The sequence below is a fragment of the Erpetoichthys calabaricus genome, chromosome 5 (genome assembly GCF_900747795.2).
Source record: "Erpetoichthys calabaricus chromosome 5, fErpCal1.3, whole genome shotgun sequence".
NCBI classification, from domain to species: Eukaryota; Metazoa; Chordata; class Cladistia; order Polypteriformes; family Polypteridae; genus Erpetoichthys; species Erpetoichthys calabaricus.
Window position 1 is genome coordinate 115153604 of NC_041398.2, and position 13258 is coordinate 115166861.

A 13258-nucleotide genomic window follows, 5' to 3' on the forward strand; every position below is an offset into this window, starting at 1 on the left:
CAAACAAAGTTCAGATGTCTTTCAAAATTAAACTTAAATAAGTTGGTGGACATGATGTTGTGTGCTATGTGAGACACACATGTGCCTGGTAACCGCTACTGAATAGTGACGCTGATGACATAAAAGACAGCAACAAGCTCCTTAATAACATTAAAAATACAAAAAAAAAGAAAATTTAAATCCTGACACCAATACATGGTATAAAGATAAAAATGTCTAATTGTAATATATTTATCCAATGTACATCTTGAATTATACCAGACAACATTGCCAGTTATGTTATGCCACGTATGTTGACATGCTGTGCCTGCAGAGATCATCCCGAATATTGACGCAAAGAAAGCTAACAGCAGTTTCTCTATAGAGCAACGTATGGTATTCATAGGTTCTGTTTGAAATTTGGACCTTACTGTCAGCTATTTGAATTTCTACTTAGGGATGCTTCAATAGGTAAAATGCATCACAGTTTAAATCAGACATGTCAAACTCAATTTTATTGAGAGACAAAAATAACACTTTATGTAACTGACACAGACAAGGATGTATCAACTACTGCCATATTTTATTTACAAACGATACGCAGTCACAATCATACATTCTGCCTCACATCTCTCTTGAAATTATCTTCTATCTTTATCATCTTTTCTTTTTTGGACATTTAGCAGGTTAAGAAATCAACATTAAAATCAGCATTGAGTGAAAAAATCTGTCAGTGCATGAAATCAAGTGAGAGTGGCAGTCTGGACACAGACAAGAACTTGTAGGTAAAGCAAAGTAAACGTGTTTACACCTTCATTAGCATGCATCATGATTGGATGGCACTTGACTATCTGGTGATGGATCACACCGGCCACATTTGGAGTTGGCTAGAAATGTGTAGTGATGGTATTTAACTTAAGTAGAAATGCAAATGCATGTTATGCCCACATACAACAATCAAGTCATCAGGAACACAAAGTAATCATATAGGGCAGTAGTGGGAGTCAGGTAAGCTGTGGAGGGGTGGCCAGCCTGTGCAGCTTTAAAAAGGTGAGTGCAGTGGGTGAAGCCAAGCTACCATCTTCTTCAGGAGAATATGACATGTTTGGTGTCATGCTAAAATAGTAATGTTCTTTATGGCAGTGTGGCATGTTACTTTCTTTTCACTTCTTCCAGTTACATCAGTTTCCATTCTAACTATGGGTTAGTAGCTGTGGTACATCATATGATGGTAAAAATGTGCCTGCGTTGTTTCTTTGTGTGTATGTCTGCTGGGGTAGAACTCACACATTTTGATATGTAGACACTCGGCAAAAGTGAATGAAACAAAAAGAAAGGAAGCAAATGCTTTTACACTTTTACTCCACTTCATGAGGTAAGGCCACTGAACTCTGAATATAACAAGCGGCAAAACAATATTTTGATTATACATTCATAATATGACAACAACCTATTTTAGGAAATGTATTTTAAATATTTTAGATGGTGAAGAACATATAATTATTTGTATTTATGACAAAAAAAATATTTATGGGAGACATTATTTCAAAACATATTCACAAATAAACTTTTCATACTTTTATACTGCATTTTGTACAATATGCACAATACTAATATAATAAATTATTGACATTTCCTGAAAGGATACAGTTTTCACTCAGAGTTGCTGACATTATTTTTTAATTATTACTAACACAAATGCAGTGTCAAATATAAAAAATGTACAATTTGATAAATTACAAAATACACAAGACTAAAACAAAATACTGCTACTGAGATGACATGTTTAGGAGACCTTTTCGGTTTTACAGTATACAGTATATACTCTGTGTCTGTGTCGTCTATGATGTGATGGGCAGGAGCTGCCAGCATCTTCGTCATATCTAACTCTGCGTACTGTTAAAGGTTTGCAAAGGACTGTGTGGAATTTATAAACAGATGGCCAAATAAAGAGAGTGCAGTTTGTCAATTTATAGTATTAAAAAAAAAACAATATTATTTCTCTCAACTTCAATTTTGGTGTTAATGTCAGTCAAATATAGTAATATGTTATAAATATATATTTATAATAGTGTATAACACAGTAGAAGGCACATTGCTACACTGTTTTTTTAATTTGAATAATAAAACAAATTGTTAGAGATCCTAAAATACATAGATAATTCAGTAATTTATTACCATCTTTAGAACATGTTCATGTAAAATTCCTTCAGTCCATCTTTACACATACTACATTTGCCACACTAAATCATTTGTAGCATCACTTTACTGTATTTACCACCTTTGCTGTATTTATTTACGTGGATTACCAGCATACTATATTGCTACTCAATGTTTTTCCACAGCCAATGAAGATGTATTAGTACATTTTTGACTAAGTAATAGTACATTGTATATAATTCATAATTTTGATAGAATTGTTAAAGTTAGAGTCACCTGTTACCAGGAGGGGCACATATCTCAGCGTAATATTTGATTTTTGGTTCTGTCCCACTTGTCCTCATTGTGGCCACACCTCCATTAGAGAAAGTGAATGTTAACATTTCACTGCTTTTACTGGTAGGAAGAATCTGTTAGGAAAAAATAAATCTTAACTCATTTCAATGTTATTTTATTAATGACCAATTTTGCTAAAATACACTCTGGATCCCCACAACCCTTACAGATAAAACTGATTGATATAAGTACAGGTTTTACTTGCAACTCACTTATGCTACGTTTCAAGTTTAGAGGCAACGATATTTTAAATAACTTTGACTCTAATTAAATAAAAATCCCCTGTTAAGAATTAGCTTTAATTGTAGTTCTTATGTGTACATTAGCGAACTCTGCATTGGACTGCTGTCCTATTTCAAATGCTGCTAGGTTAGGCTCCACTTCATTGTGACAGTGAACTGTATTTAGTGGATTTAAGAGTGTTGGGTTATGATATACAATAGAACTAACTGATAATCATGCCATCACAGGGAACAGTCATGCCACACTCATACTCATTCACAAAGAGTCAACTTAGAATTTGTCACCCTAGCAGGCATGGACACAGGAAGAAATACAAACCACACACAGTCAATGAATGACATTGGATTTGTTAGTTGGTATGAAGCAGCACCCTTAACATAAAATTACTGGTAACCATTTACTGGATGCCCTTACCTCGGCAGAACTGGCTGCTAAACAGAACCCACCTTTAGATGTGATGCCCTTGGCTGAAAGGCACACTCTTAGACAGACACATCCACCCTGATGCCCTTTGAGCTTAGAATTGCCAGGCTAACTGACATGTGCATCTTTTGGATCAGGGAGAGAAACTATTGAATCCTTCATTGATTCCCTTAAAAATATATTAATACTTTCAAAACAATTTAACGGATAAATAAAAAAACAATTAAAACACTGTAAGAAGCATAGAACCACCAGTGAATGTTAATTCCATATAGCGCTCTACCTGGTGAATATGGTCTCAAAGTGCCTTTTAATAGGATTAAAATATAACCCACAAACATGAATATTGTTACATTTGGCACAAATCAAGTTTAAGACTCTTACTCCAGAAGTAATGATTTGCATCGAGTGAGTTATTAATCAAGTTACACAGCTTTAAAAGGTCCTGCTCCTGTACAACAGTACCCACATTTATCACTGTCAACAAAACTACAAAATGAATTATATACTAAGTCAGCAATACTTGAAAGCTCTCACGTGCCCTGCCTCTAACAGATATTTTATAATTTACATACAGGCTGACAGGACAGAAATACATTTTTGCCACCAATAAACAGAATTTTTTTTATTGTTAAAAGGCTGCCGAGGGGAGGTTCTAGGTTATGTACATACGGAATGGACAGCTGGGTCTAAAGTATGTTGAGTCTCAGGCAGATGGGGAAACCTTAATAAAATGGAGCCAAAGGATTTTCAACAGTTTGACATGCAGTAGATATGTGGTGGGTATAATAAATCACTGGGTTTAGCTGTGAAAGGTTTAGATAAAGTTGTTCTTTTAAGAACTGGACATGTCCTTTAAAAGAGTGTTAGTTGGTGTTGCTTTCAAGAGAAGAGTCTAGTGACAAATTGGCTAAGTAGCATTTGTTTAACACACCACTTCTTATACTTTTTAACAGCATTTCAATAGGTCTGTTAAACTAAAATAATACTGTAGTATACGATACATTTTAACAGTTTATGCTGAGCAGTCTAGTAAAGGTACAGTAAATCCAGCCTTAATTATTATTCATGTTCTCCATAACCCATTCAGCATTTTGGTCGGGACAGTGTTAACAGTTGGAGTAAAAAAGTAAAAGCTGGACAAATGTATTTTTAACTGTAACTGTTAATGTCTTGAAGCTTTATTATATGTATTAAAAACATGGAAAAATGACAACATATTTAACTTACAGCTTTCTTGTCTGATTCATTGCTGTCATAACCTGTGGTGAGATCTCGAACTCCAGATACTGTAAAACTGCCACAGGTTTTTGGATATGTGCCTTCACCTTCAAAGTTTCTTAGTCTGTTAAATAACTTTTTGATTGTCTCTGAATCATAGCAGATAAAGTAAGAGGCCTTAGTAATGTGGTAACCGTACCTAGGAAAGAAAAATCAAAGTAAGTTTTGCTTTTTTTTTTAATCCTGGTAGTACATTTTAATTTTTTTTTCTAGAACGGATACAGTTATAAGCTATCTACAGTCATAGATATCATTTAACTCGAATTTAATGAAGTTTGTTTTGCAAAGTTTTTCCCTTCTAGCAGCACAGTAGTTAAAACTGCTCTCTTACAGATCCATAGTCCTAGGTTTGAATCCCAGTCTAAGATTTCTCTGTGTGGAGTTTGCATTTTCTCGGTGTGTCGACGTGGATATTTTTTTCCAGGTAGTCAGGTTTTCTCCGATTTTACTTAAAACTGGTAAGTCTAGTTACTACTCACAATTTTGTTTTCTGGTCTTGGTTACAATCAAATAGGGCAAAAAAAAAAGAAAGCATTGAGACAGGTATTTTAAGCAAATGGCACTTTATTATTTGATGAATTTATCAAAATTACAGAAAGCTAAAGTAATTCTGTTGAAGTTGACCAAATGTGGTATAGCAATAGCATCAAGGGTTTATTCTGCATTTCTACCTTGTATTTGTCTCCTTATGTAAACTTCTTATTTTAGTATGCTGTACTTTTCTCAGAATTGCTACTGTAGCTGTTGTCAATTTAATAACTGCAAGAATTATTTTGATTCGTTCTATTAACTATTTTCTTTATTTCTATCTTCTTGGTGTTACTGCTATGTTGATGAAGTTCTCTCTCTTGGAATTGATGTATGTTATAAATTACAGCCCCATTATCAGACTTTCATGGCATTTTGTTGTTATCATTTACTTGTCTGGGTAGCTGGCTGACCGAGGGCTATAAATGTACTATAAGACTGGTTACTCTAAATCTGTCCAATATATGGTGGATGTTTGTGTGAATGTGCTGTGTAACTGGCTAATATCCAGTCTGGATTTGTCTTGTGTCCAGTGTTGCTGGGAAAAGCACCAGCTACTGTGACTGTGAACTGAATAATTTTATGTTACATAGCTTGTTCAGATTATAAGAAGAAATACATTGAAGTGAATTGGTTTCAAGAAGTTTCAAGGTGGAAATTGGAAGATTGGTTACAGCAGCTGATCAAACAGACAAACAAGTTTATTAAACAAACAGCTGTGTCAACATTTTCCTTTTTGTTATTTTTCATACAGTATAGCAAAATACCAGGTCCCCATATGATATCTATGTCATTCCAATAGGTTATTAAGAGTGGTCTTTGAAACAAAAGCACTTACTCTTCATAGATATGCTTTAGTTGCTGAGACAGTGATGTGTCTTTAGTTGCAAGGTAGCAGGCCATTTCTGCAGTGATAGCAGCTGCACTCACTCCATCTTTATCAAGAACTACAGGACTACACATATAACCTTAAAAAGAAAGAAAATGAATTCATATTTTGACTTACAATTTTACTTCAACAATTGCTCATATTCTGATAATCATTATTCTTCCCAAGGTCTGTGCTAAAGGCACCTGCAGTGTTTCCTCATATATTGTATTATAATAGAAAGCAATACCAACAATGCTTTGTAAGGCCTATTTTTTAAAACAGTTAACAGCACAAAACAGGATAGTAAGGAGTGGTGTAAAGTATGCAGCCAAAAGGTAATTTGCTCCTGACATCAGTTAAAGGTATTATGTTGGGTTTCCTTTTTGCTTAATGCATAGCCAACCATGGCTTGAAAGGAGTTATCAAAACATTTACAAGATCTTGTTGTTGAAACGTACAATTCAGGAGGAGAAGAATGTCGAAGGTAGTACATATCTTATTGAACACCGTGAACACTATCACTAAAAAGCTGAGGAAGACAATTGGCTGAAGATGCTCTTCCAAAACTAATAACAGGGTAAAGAGAAAGCTCAAAAGAAAGGCTACAAATAGGTTTAAAAAACATATGGAAATGTACAGCAATAACTGGCTTCTTCCTGCATAGTAAAACGACAGAGCACATTTTTCACAAGTATGGCAAGACAGAAGCAGTATCTCACAAAAAATAATATCCAAAATCATACACACATTGTAAGAAGACACTTTCTGTCTCTTGAAGGCAACTAGGAAGATAGCTTCTGGCTCGATGAGACTAAGACAGGCCTTTAGACATTAATTCCAAAAGACATGTTTAGCTCAAAATGAATCTAGCTCAGCAAATGTCTTTCTCTCTTTTTTTTAAAAAAAACAACTATTAATGTATTAATTACTATTGTTAAGATTTACCCTCTGGCTTGTTAGTTGGTACTACAAATATATGAAAGGATTTTTCAAATTTATGAATGGAGAGTTTGGAGAGTTGTACTGTCTAAAATGTCTTTCTGACAAACTTCATGCTAGGATCTGATGACTACCTTATATCTACAACATCTGAGAATATAAGAGACTCAATGGAATATTAAGTGAGATATATTAAATGTTCCTGTACTCAGCAGGTAGCACTGTGATCTCTGCTGCCTAAGGTGCTCTCTTTCACTTTACTAGAGGAGCTACTTATCCAAATATGGAAAAGGCAACGATCCAGAGCGAGGATAAAAGTAAAGTGGAAAAGATTCAGAAGTGGCCAGCCTCCACATAACAAGGAATGTTTGATCACTTTTAAATAAGTTGAATGAACTGTCATATCTCATGGCATGTCACACTGAATTTAGGTACTATGACATTTTGGGTATTTTTGGGTATTATGGAAAACCGATGTAACATCTTATTTCCGACATTATTTTAATGTTGGAAGGGTTTCATTTGATATGATCAGACATTCTGTGATCAGACATTCTGGAAAGGACAGGTGTGAAGTGGAGATTTAGGTTAATGAGCAATGGTTAAAAAGTCAACACATTATAATTCAAATTAAATGTGTAAAGACAAACACTGAAGTGCTGACTAAATTAGACCACATTACTGCCCAAGGACATAAGATACATCATCATGGCTACATGAGCAACAGAAATGATTCACCCTGCTACTAATATTTTACTGATGAATAATCTGACCCTAGAATGCTGGTGACTTCAACCAGGGCAACAGACTTCAATCAGCATGTTCCATTTATAGATACAAGATGTTAATACTTTTAAATATAAACCTGTGGTACAACTGTGGTACAATAAGGTCCTCATCTTATTGACACCTTCAAGCCTGTTGTTCACAGCAGCAGCTTTCTTATTATACATCCCATAAGTTCTTATGCGTGTTTATGGGGTTGTTTATTATAATATTTATATTTTGCTTGATGTTCTGTAAAGTTTTAATTTCCTCTTGGGAACAAGTAAAATATTATCTAAACAAGGAAGAACCAAGTGTATAATATCAGACAAGGTGATTCAGAACATATTAAGGGTAAAAATGGGGTCTGGCATGGATGGTCTTAGTTTCAATCCCTTCCGTTAGTATTTTAACAAAGGTGGATGAACCACTCACATCAAGTGTACATTGCCAGGTTTTGTTTCACTTGCTGTAGTCTGATATTAAGCGCATTAGTGAAAATACAGCACCCATTCTAATGGTTGGATATCAAACCTACTTCACTTCCTTCTGGATTACCAAGATGCAGGAGATGTTGGTCAGACATTCAAGTTAAAAATTCACTGTACCCTGTACACCTGACAAAACTTGCTACTACAGCATATCCAAATGATTTTTTTTATCTACTCTAGTTTGAAAAAAGGAGGTAAGATCTAACTCTTGCTACACAAAACAGTACAGGCAGATTTTTTTCAGTCTTTAGAAATCTCTTGTGAGAATTACTTTAAAGAAGACATTATCTCATTGTCATCCTTCTGCATGAAAACCTACCAATGGCTTCTTCAAAAGCAAACAAAACCTTTTTCCCTTGTTCTAGCAGCTGGTGGCTTCTGTTTCCCATCCATTTGAATCCTGTCAGTGTTTCCTAATAAAAAATCCAAAAATGTATTAGCCAACATGCACACATCTAACAGTTAAACTACTAATTTACACTTATATAACACCATAGTCAGTAGAAAAGGAGACAGAGAATGTTATATATAGATTGCATATATTGTATAGATTGCTGTACAGTATGTAGCAATTTATACACATACTAGACATTAAGCCTGTTACAATAACGGGCGCTAGAATAGTAGTGCATAAACATTAGTAGGAACAGTCTATATTAAATGATAAAGGACCGTCTATTTTCTGTTACAGTAACACTGGCTTGTATGTGGCTGTAATATGCGTCACTGTATTGTGTGCCTTTAATTTTCTCTTACAGTAATACATCTCTCCAGCAAGTATTTTACATTACAATGATTATTGTATGTATGGTGTCTCCCCAGCAACGGATTTTATGTGCACGAAAATAAATCTTTTAAAAGTCATCCTATTGTAATATCATGAAAATTCGTATATTTAGGAAAACACTTTACCGAGCCAACTTTGTTAATCGCAAATCTTACATCCTCAGAGTGAACAACAAACACTAATCCCACCTCTTTGGGGAAGCTGGTCTCCGCGTCTCAGTACCCGATTGGATTTTTCGTGCGTTATGTTTTAGGTCTTACCTCATTTACCGAAATCCGAATGGATCGGCTGCACGATATTTTATAGGTCCCGTCCTCTCTGTCTTGTGTGGCGCGTCAGGCGGCCTTTGAAGCATTGCACCGTGCCCCGCTCATGCGCACTTCACCAGAAGACACACACACATGGACACACACAGGGATTTTATTAAAGAGGATGTAATGTAAAGGAAGGTGCACTTGTGCAGGTGATTGGTGAGGACTACATGCTCACCCGTTACGTTAGGTGGTAGCATCCCTTGTCTTCCCTGGTCCTTCTATCACCCTGGCCGGGTATTGTTCCTCAATCCCACCCTCCTGGGACGTTAGCGTACTCAGTTCCAAACTGGCATCTTCTGCCGTCTTCCTGACTAAACCAAGGAACATCCTGCCTTTCTTGTTGTGCTTACAATGGGCTGGCCTCCCATCCAGGTAAGGAACTTTGCCTCATCCTGGCTGGGCCACTCACCTATGTGGGCCGTCCTTTACTATATTATATATACTATATTTACATATATATTTATCTATATACCGTCTTTTTCCGAAAATAAGACACTGTCTTACTTTCTTTTTTGGTCCAAAATACGCACTAGGGCTTATTTTCGGGGGAGGACAAAAATAAAAGTATATTTATATATTTTTATTTAATATTTATTTATTTTACACAGAATACAGAAATTAAAATTTATTCAATTACAGTCATGTCATCTTCTTCTGGAACATCGTCATAAATCAAGATTTACACCCCTGGAGTCTTCCACAATTCCCTTTTTGTACTCGACGGAATAGCTCTTTCGTTTTGTACTCATTTTAACTGCGGTTAAAAATTATTCACTTTATAAAAAATAAAATTACGTATGAGGAAATAATCAGACTTACAAGACTGAAATGAACAAACATTGTATCTGCACTGTCGCTCAATGTAGACTGCTGCCTTAACGAACAATTATTTATAGTGTGCGCCAACGACGCGTTCCGTCGCATTCCGCATATGCATGCCCCCCTCCACCCCCTCCCCACCTCATTCGACCATACTCTGCGATACGCGCGACGCAGTACAACACAGCAGAGCAGAGCGGACACAATATTTACGGTATGTATTCATGCTGCCTTATGTTGTATTTTTAAGATAAATTCCAAGAATTAATTTGAAACGAACTGTAGAGGTAAACAATGAATTTCTCGGAATATTTTATTTCAAACATTTCTCTGAAATACGAGTATTAGGGAAGCTAAACATACTTAATAAATCAACAGCATTTTTTAACGAATTCTTTTTTTCACATTATTTTAACTAGGGCTTATTTTCGGGGGAGGGCTTATATTACAAAAAGTTCCGAAAATCTCGATAGGGCTTATTTTCGGGGGATGTCTTATTTTCGGAAAAAGACGGTATATAAAATCCAAAGTCTGTCTGCTTTTCATGAGAGATTTATTTGCGCGAATCCAAGAGACAGGCTGGGGACCGAGGGGGAGGCGGGACCTCAGGAGTAGGGAGCCAGGCAAGACCATCCTCACTCACGCGACAGCCTCCGTTCAAGTCGCTCTACCTCTTGTCACGTGTTGGAGCGTAACCTGCTTCCACTTAGCTAGCGATACCCGCTTCTTCAGCAGACATTATCATCTAGAGATTGTTAAAGAGTAACGTTTTGACATTTTTGAGAGAGATCACAGCTACGTGTGTTTTAGAGGGTACCTGCTCATTGGCAGAGATACCATGGCCTCGTGCTCTTATCCTCACGTGGTGGATGCTGTCCCGTCAGAGCTGAATACGATCAAATATAGTGGCAATATTTGACATTGGAACGTACCTACCTTCCACTTGGTCAGTGAAACCTTGCCAACATTTACATTTTTGGCAAAGCGATCACAAATACATTCCTGTCCCTGATAGCAAAACCAAAAATATTGTATATCATGAGGCCCTCGGATTCGAAAGCTATCAATATAAATTCTTCTCAATACAAATTATTACATTTTTTTTAATTGATATTTAAAGTTTGTCCTGTTTCACTACTACTATTACTATTTTTTTTATATATTTATATCTTCTATATAGATAAATAGTCAAGGTGGATGGAATCATGAGTATCTCCAAGTATCTATTTTGGCATAAAACCTTCAAACACCTGGTAGGAAGCTGAAGATGAAGAGGAACTCCACCTTTCAGAATGATGGCCAAAAGCATACATTAAAATCAATAAAGCAATGGCTTCATCAAAGGAGGATCAATGATCTGGAATGGCCCAGCCAGAGCCCAGAATTAATCCAATCGAAAATCTGTGGGGTGACCTGAAGAGAACTGCTCATAGGAGATGCCCTCATAATTTTTTGCAAGGAGGAGTGGGCAAAGAATTGCCAAGTCCAGATGTGTCAAACTGATAGACTCTTACCCAAAAAGAGTGAGTGCTGTAATAAAATCTAAAGGCACTTGAACTAAGTATTAGTTTAGGGGGTGTGCAAACTAATGCAAACAGGTTTTTGTATGATTTGTTTTCTTTTTTTACTACATGATTTCTGATTTGTTTTCACCTTCTTTGTATAGACTGCAGATTTGCAATAAAGATGGAATAAGTTCTGACAGGATTTATCTTGGTTCCATTTTTTATTACACAAAATCTGTGATTTTGGAAGTGTAGAAAAAAAAGTGTGTAGACTTTTTATATACACTGTATACACATGCAGTATATATAGTATTTACACACACACACTAAGAAAAGAGATAATCGAACAGATAAAAAAGGTTTACTTTTATTTTACTTTAGTCAAAATAATAAACTAGAGAGTGTATGTACACAGAATCCCAGGCTGAACAAAGAAATTAAATGTTTGATATTTTTCCACATTTGTAAAACAAGAATATTAGTGAAACTCCCAAGTTGACAGTACCTCAAAGTGGAAGCCCTCTTTAACAGCAATAGCACGTAGAATTTTTGATGAGACTGTGCTGGCCAACATATACACATCTTTGACAGCAGCAGGATCTTTATTTTGTTCTTTCCAGCAGGTAAACATCCACCAGCCTAGTAAGGCCCCCAGCTCATTTCCTGAAAATACTTTCCATTCTCCACTAAAATATGTAGAGATGAGAAATGGTCAGTTAAGGAATCAACACTTTGTGTTATACTGAAGTTTCATTATGTATGTGAAAAATTATAAATAAAAGTTTACACTGTGCAGTAGGGATTCAAAAATTCTCAGAAACTAAAATATGCAAAGGAAAAATGAAATGAGTTAAGGACTGCACAAAGTGCTCTTCTTTTCTGAAATATTGTTTGTTAATATTCTTTTGCTGTTATGTAGTTATAACCTCTAGCATTGTTATAATTGTATGTTACGATATCATTTATGGATAAGTTCAGTTTGAAATGATAATTTAAAAGAAAACAAAAACAGTTTTCTGACAAGTTAACATATATTCTAAGTGAAAAGTTTTGTAACGGCCGACCCCTTTTACCCAGCCGGCAGCTACACCTCCAAGACCAGTGGCCTGGATAATTTACTGAGAAATAATCTACTATCAAGCCGTACTTCTTACCATTTGAACTTTTCCCCACAATCGACGGTGAAAAATATAAGCACACAAAAACGGGAAGTAAAACGGGTTATATGTATTAAGTAAAATGACATAGAAAAATAGAAACATAAATATATCCCTCCACCCCAGCAATAATAAGACACCACCAAATATATATATATACACACAACAAAAACCCTCCCTTGTCCCTGTAACAAATAAACACACAACACGAATAACGACAATGAAAGACAAACTGAAAATGAATGAGTACGTGAGTCCGGTAAAAAAGAAAATGACCTGAAAGCGGATGACTGAATTAGTGATAGAGTTGTTTGATTCTCCCCGGAAAAAAATGGAACAGCCTCACCGTGAATCCTCGTGTATGTGGTGGATGATTAAGTCCTACCCCGGGGTATCTCGTGGTGAGGTCCTTGAAATAAATCCGGCAGATGGAAAACAAACTGGATGGATAAGCGCAATATGGAAAACAGGTACAGGTTGCTCGTGGTCGTAATGTTGAAACAAAATCTCCTTCTCTCCTCCCTCCCTTTCCTTCTCCTCCTGATGGCTTATATAGTCCTGTGACGGCTGGGATTGATTGATTGAAAACAGGTGTTTTTCCAGGTTTGCGGCTGTGGTCTCCTTCCATCATCCGTCCCCTTTTTCGGGGACGGCATAAAC

The 13258-nt window shown here is 36.0% G+C and overlaps 1 protein-coding gene across 1 annotated transcript in view; it reads right to left on the reverse strand.

Annotated features, from left to right (window-relative positions):
* The window catches only part of pgm2 (phosphoglucomutase 2), a 51884-nt gene that overhangs the window by 2110 nt on the left and 36516 nt on the right, over positions 1–13258 (reverse strand). Inside the window, exons 9-13 of the mRNA XM_028801987.2 lie at positions 11947–12127; positions 8336–8429; positions 5789–5918; positions 4372–4561; positions 2416–2549 (exon numbers count right to left, since the gene is read on the reverse strand). Of these exons, the coding sequence (XP_028657820.1) occupies positions 2416–2549; positions 4372–4561; positions 5789–5918; positions 8336–8429; positions 11947–12127 (729 nt within the window). The remainder of the gene's footprint in view (positions 1–2415; positions 2550–4371; positions 4562–5788; positions 5919–8335; positions 8430–11946; positions 12128–13258) is intronic.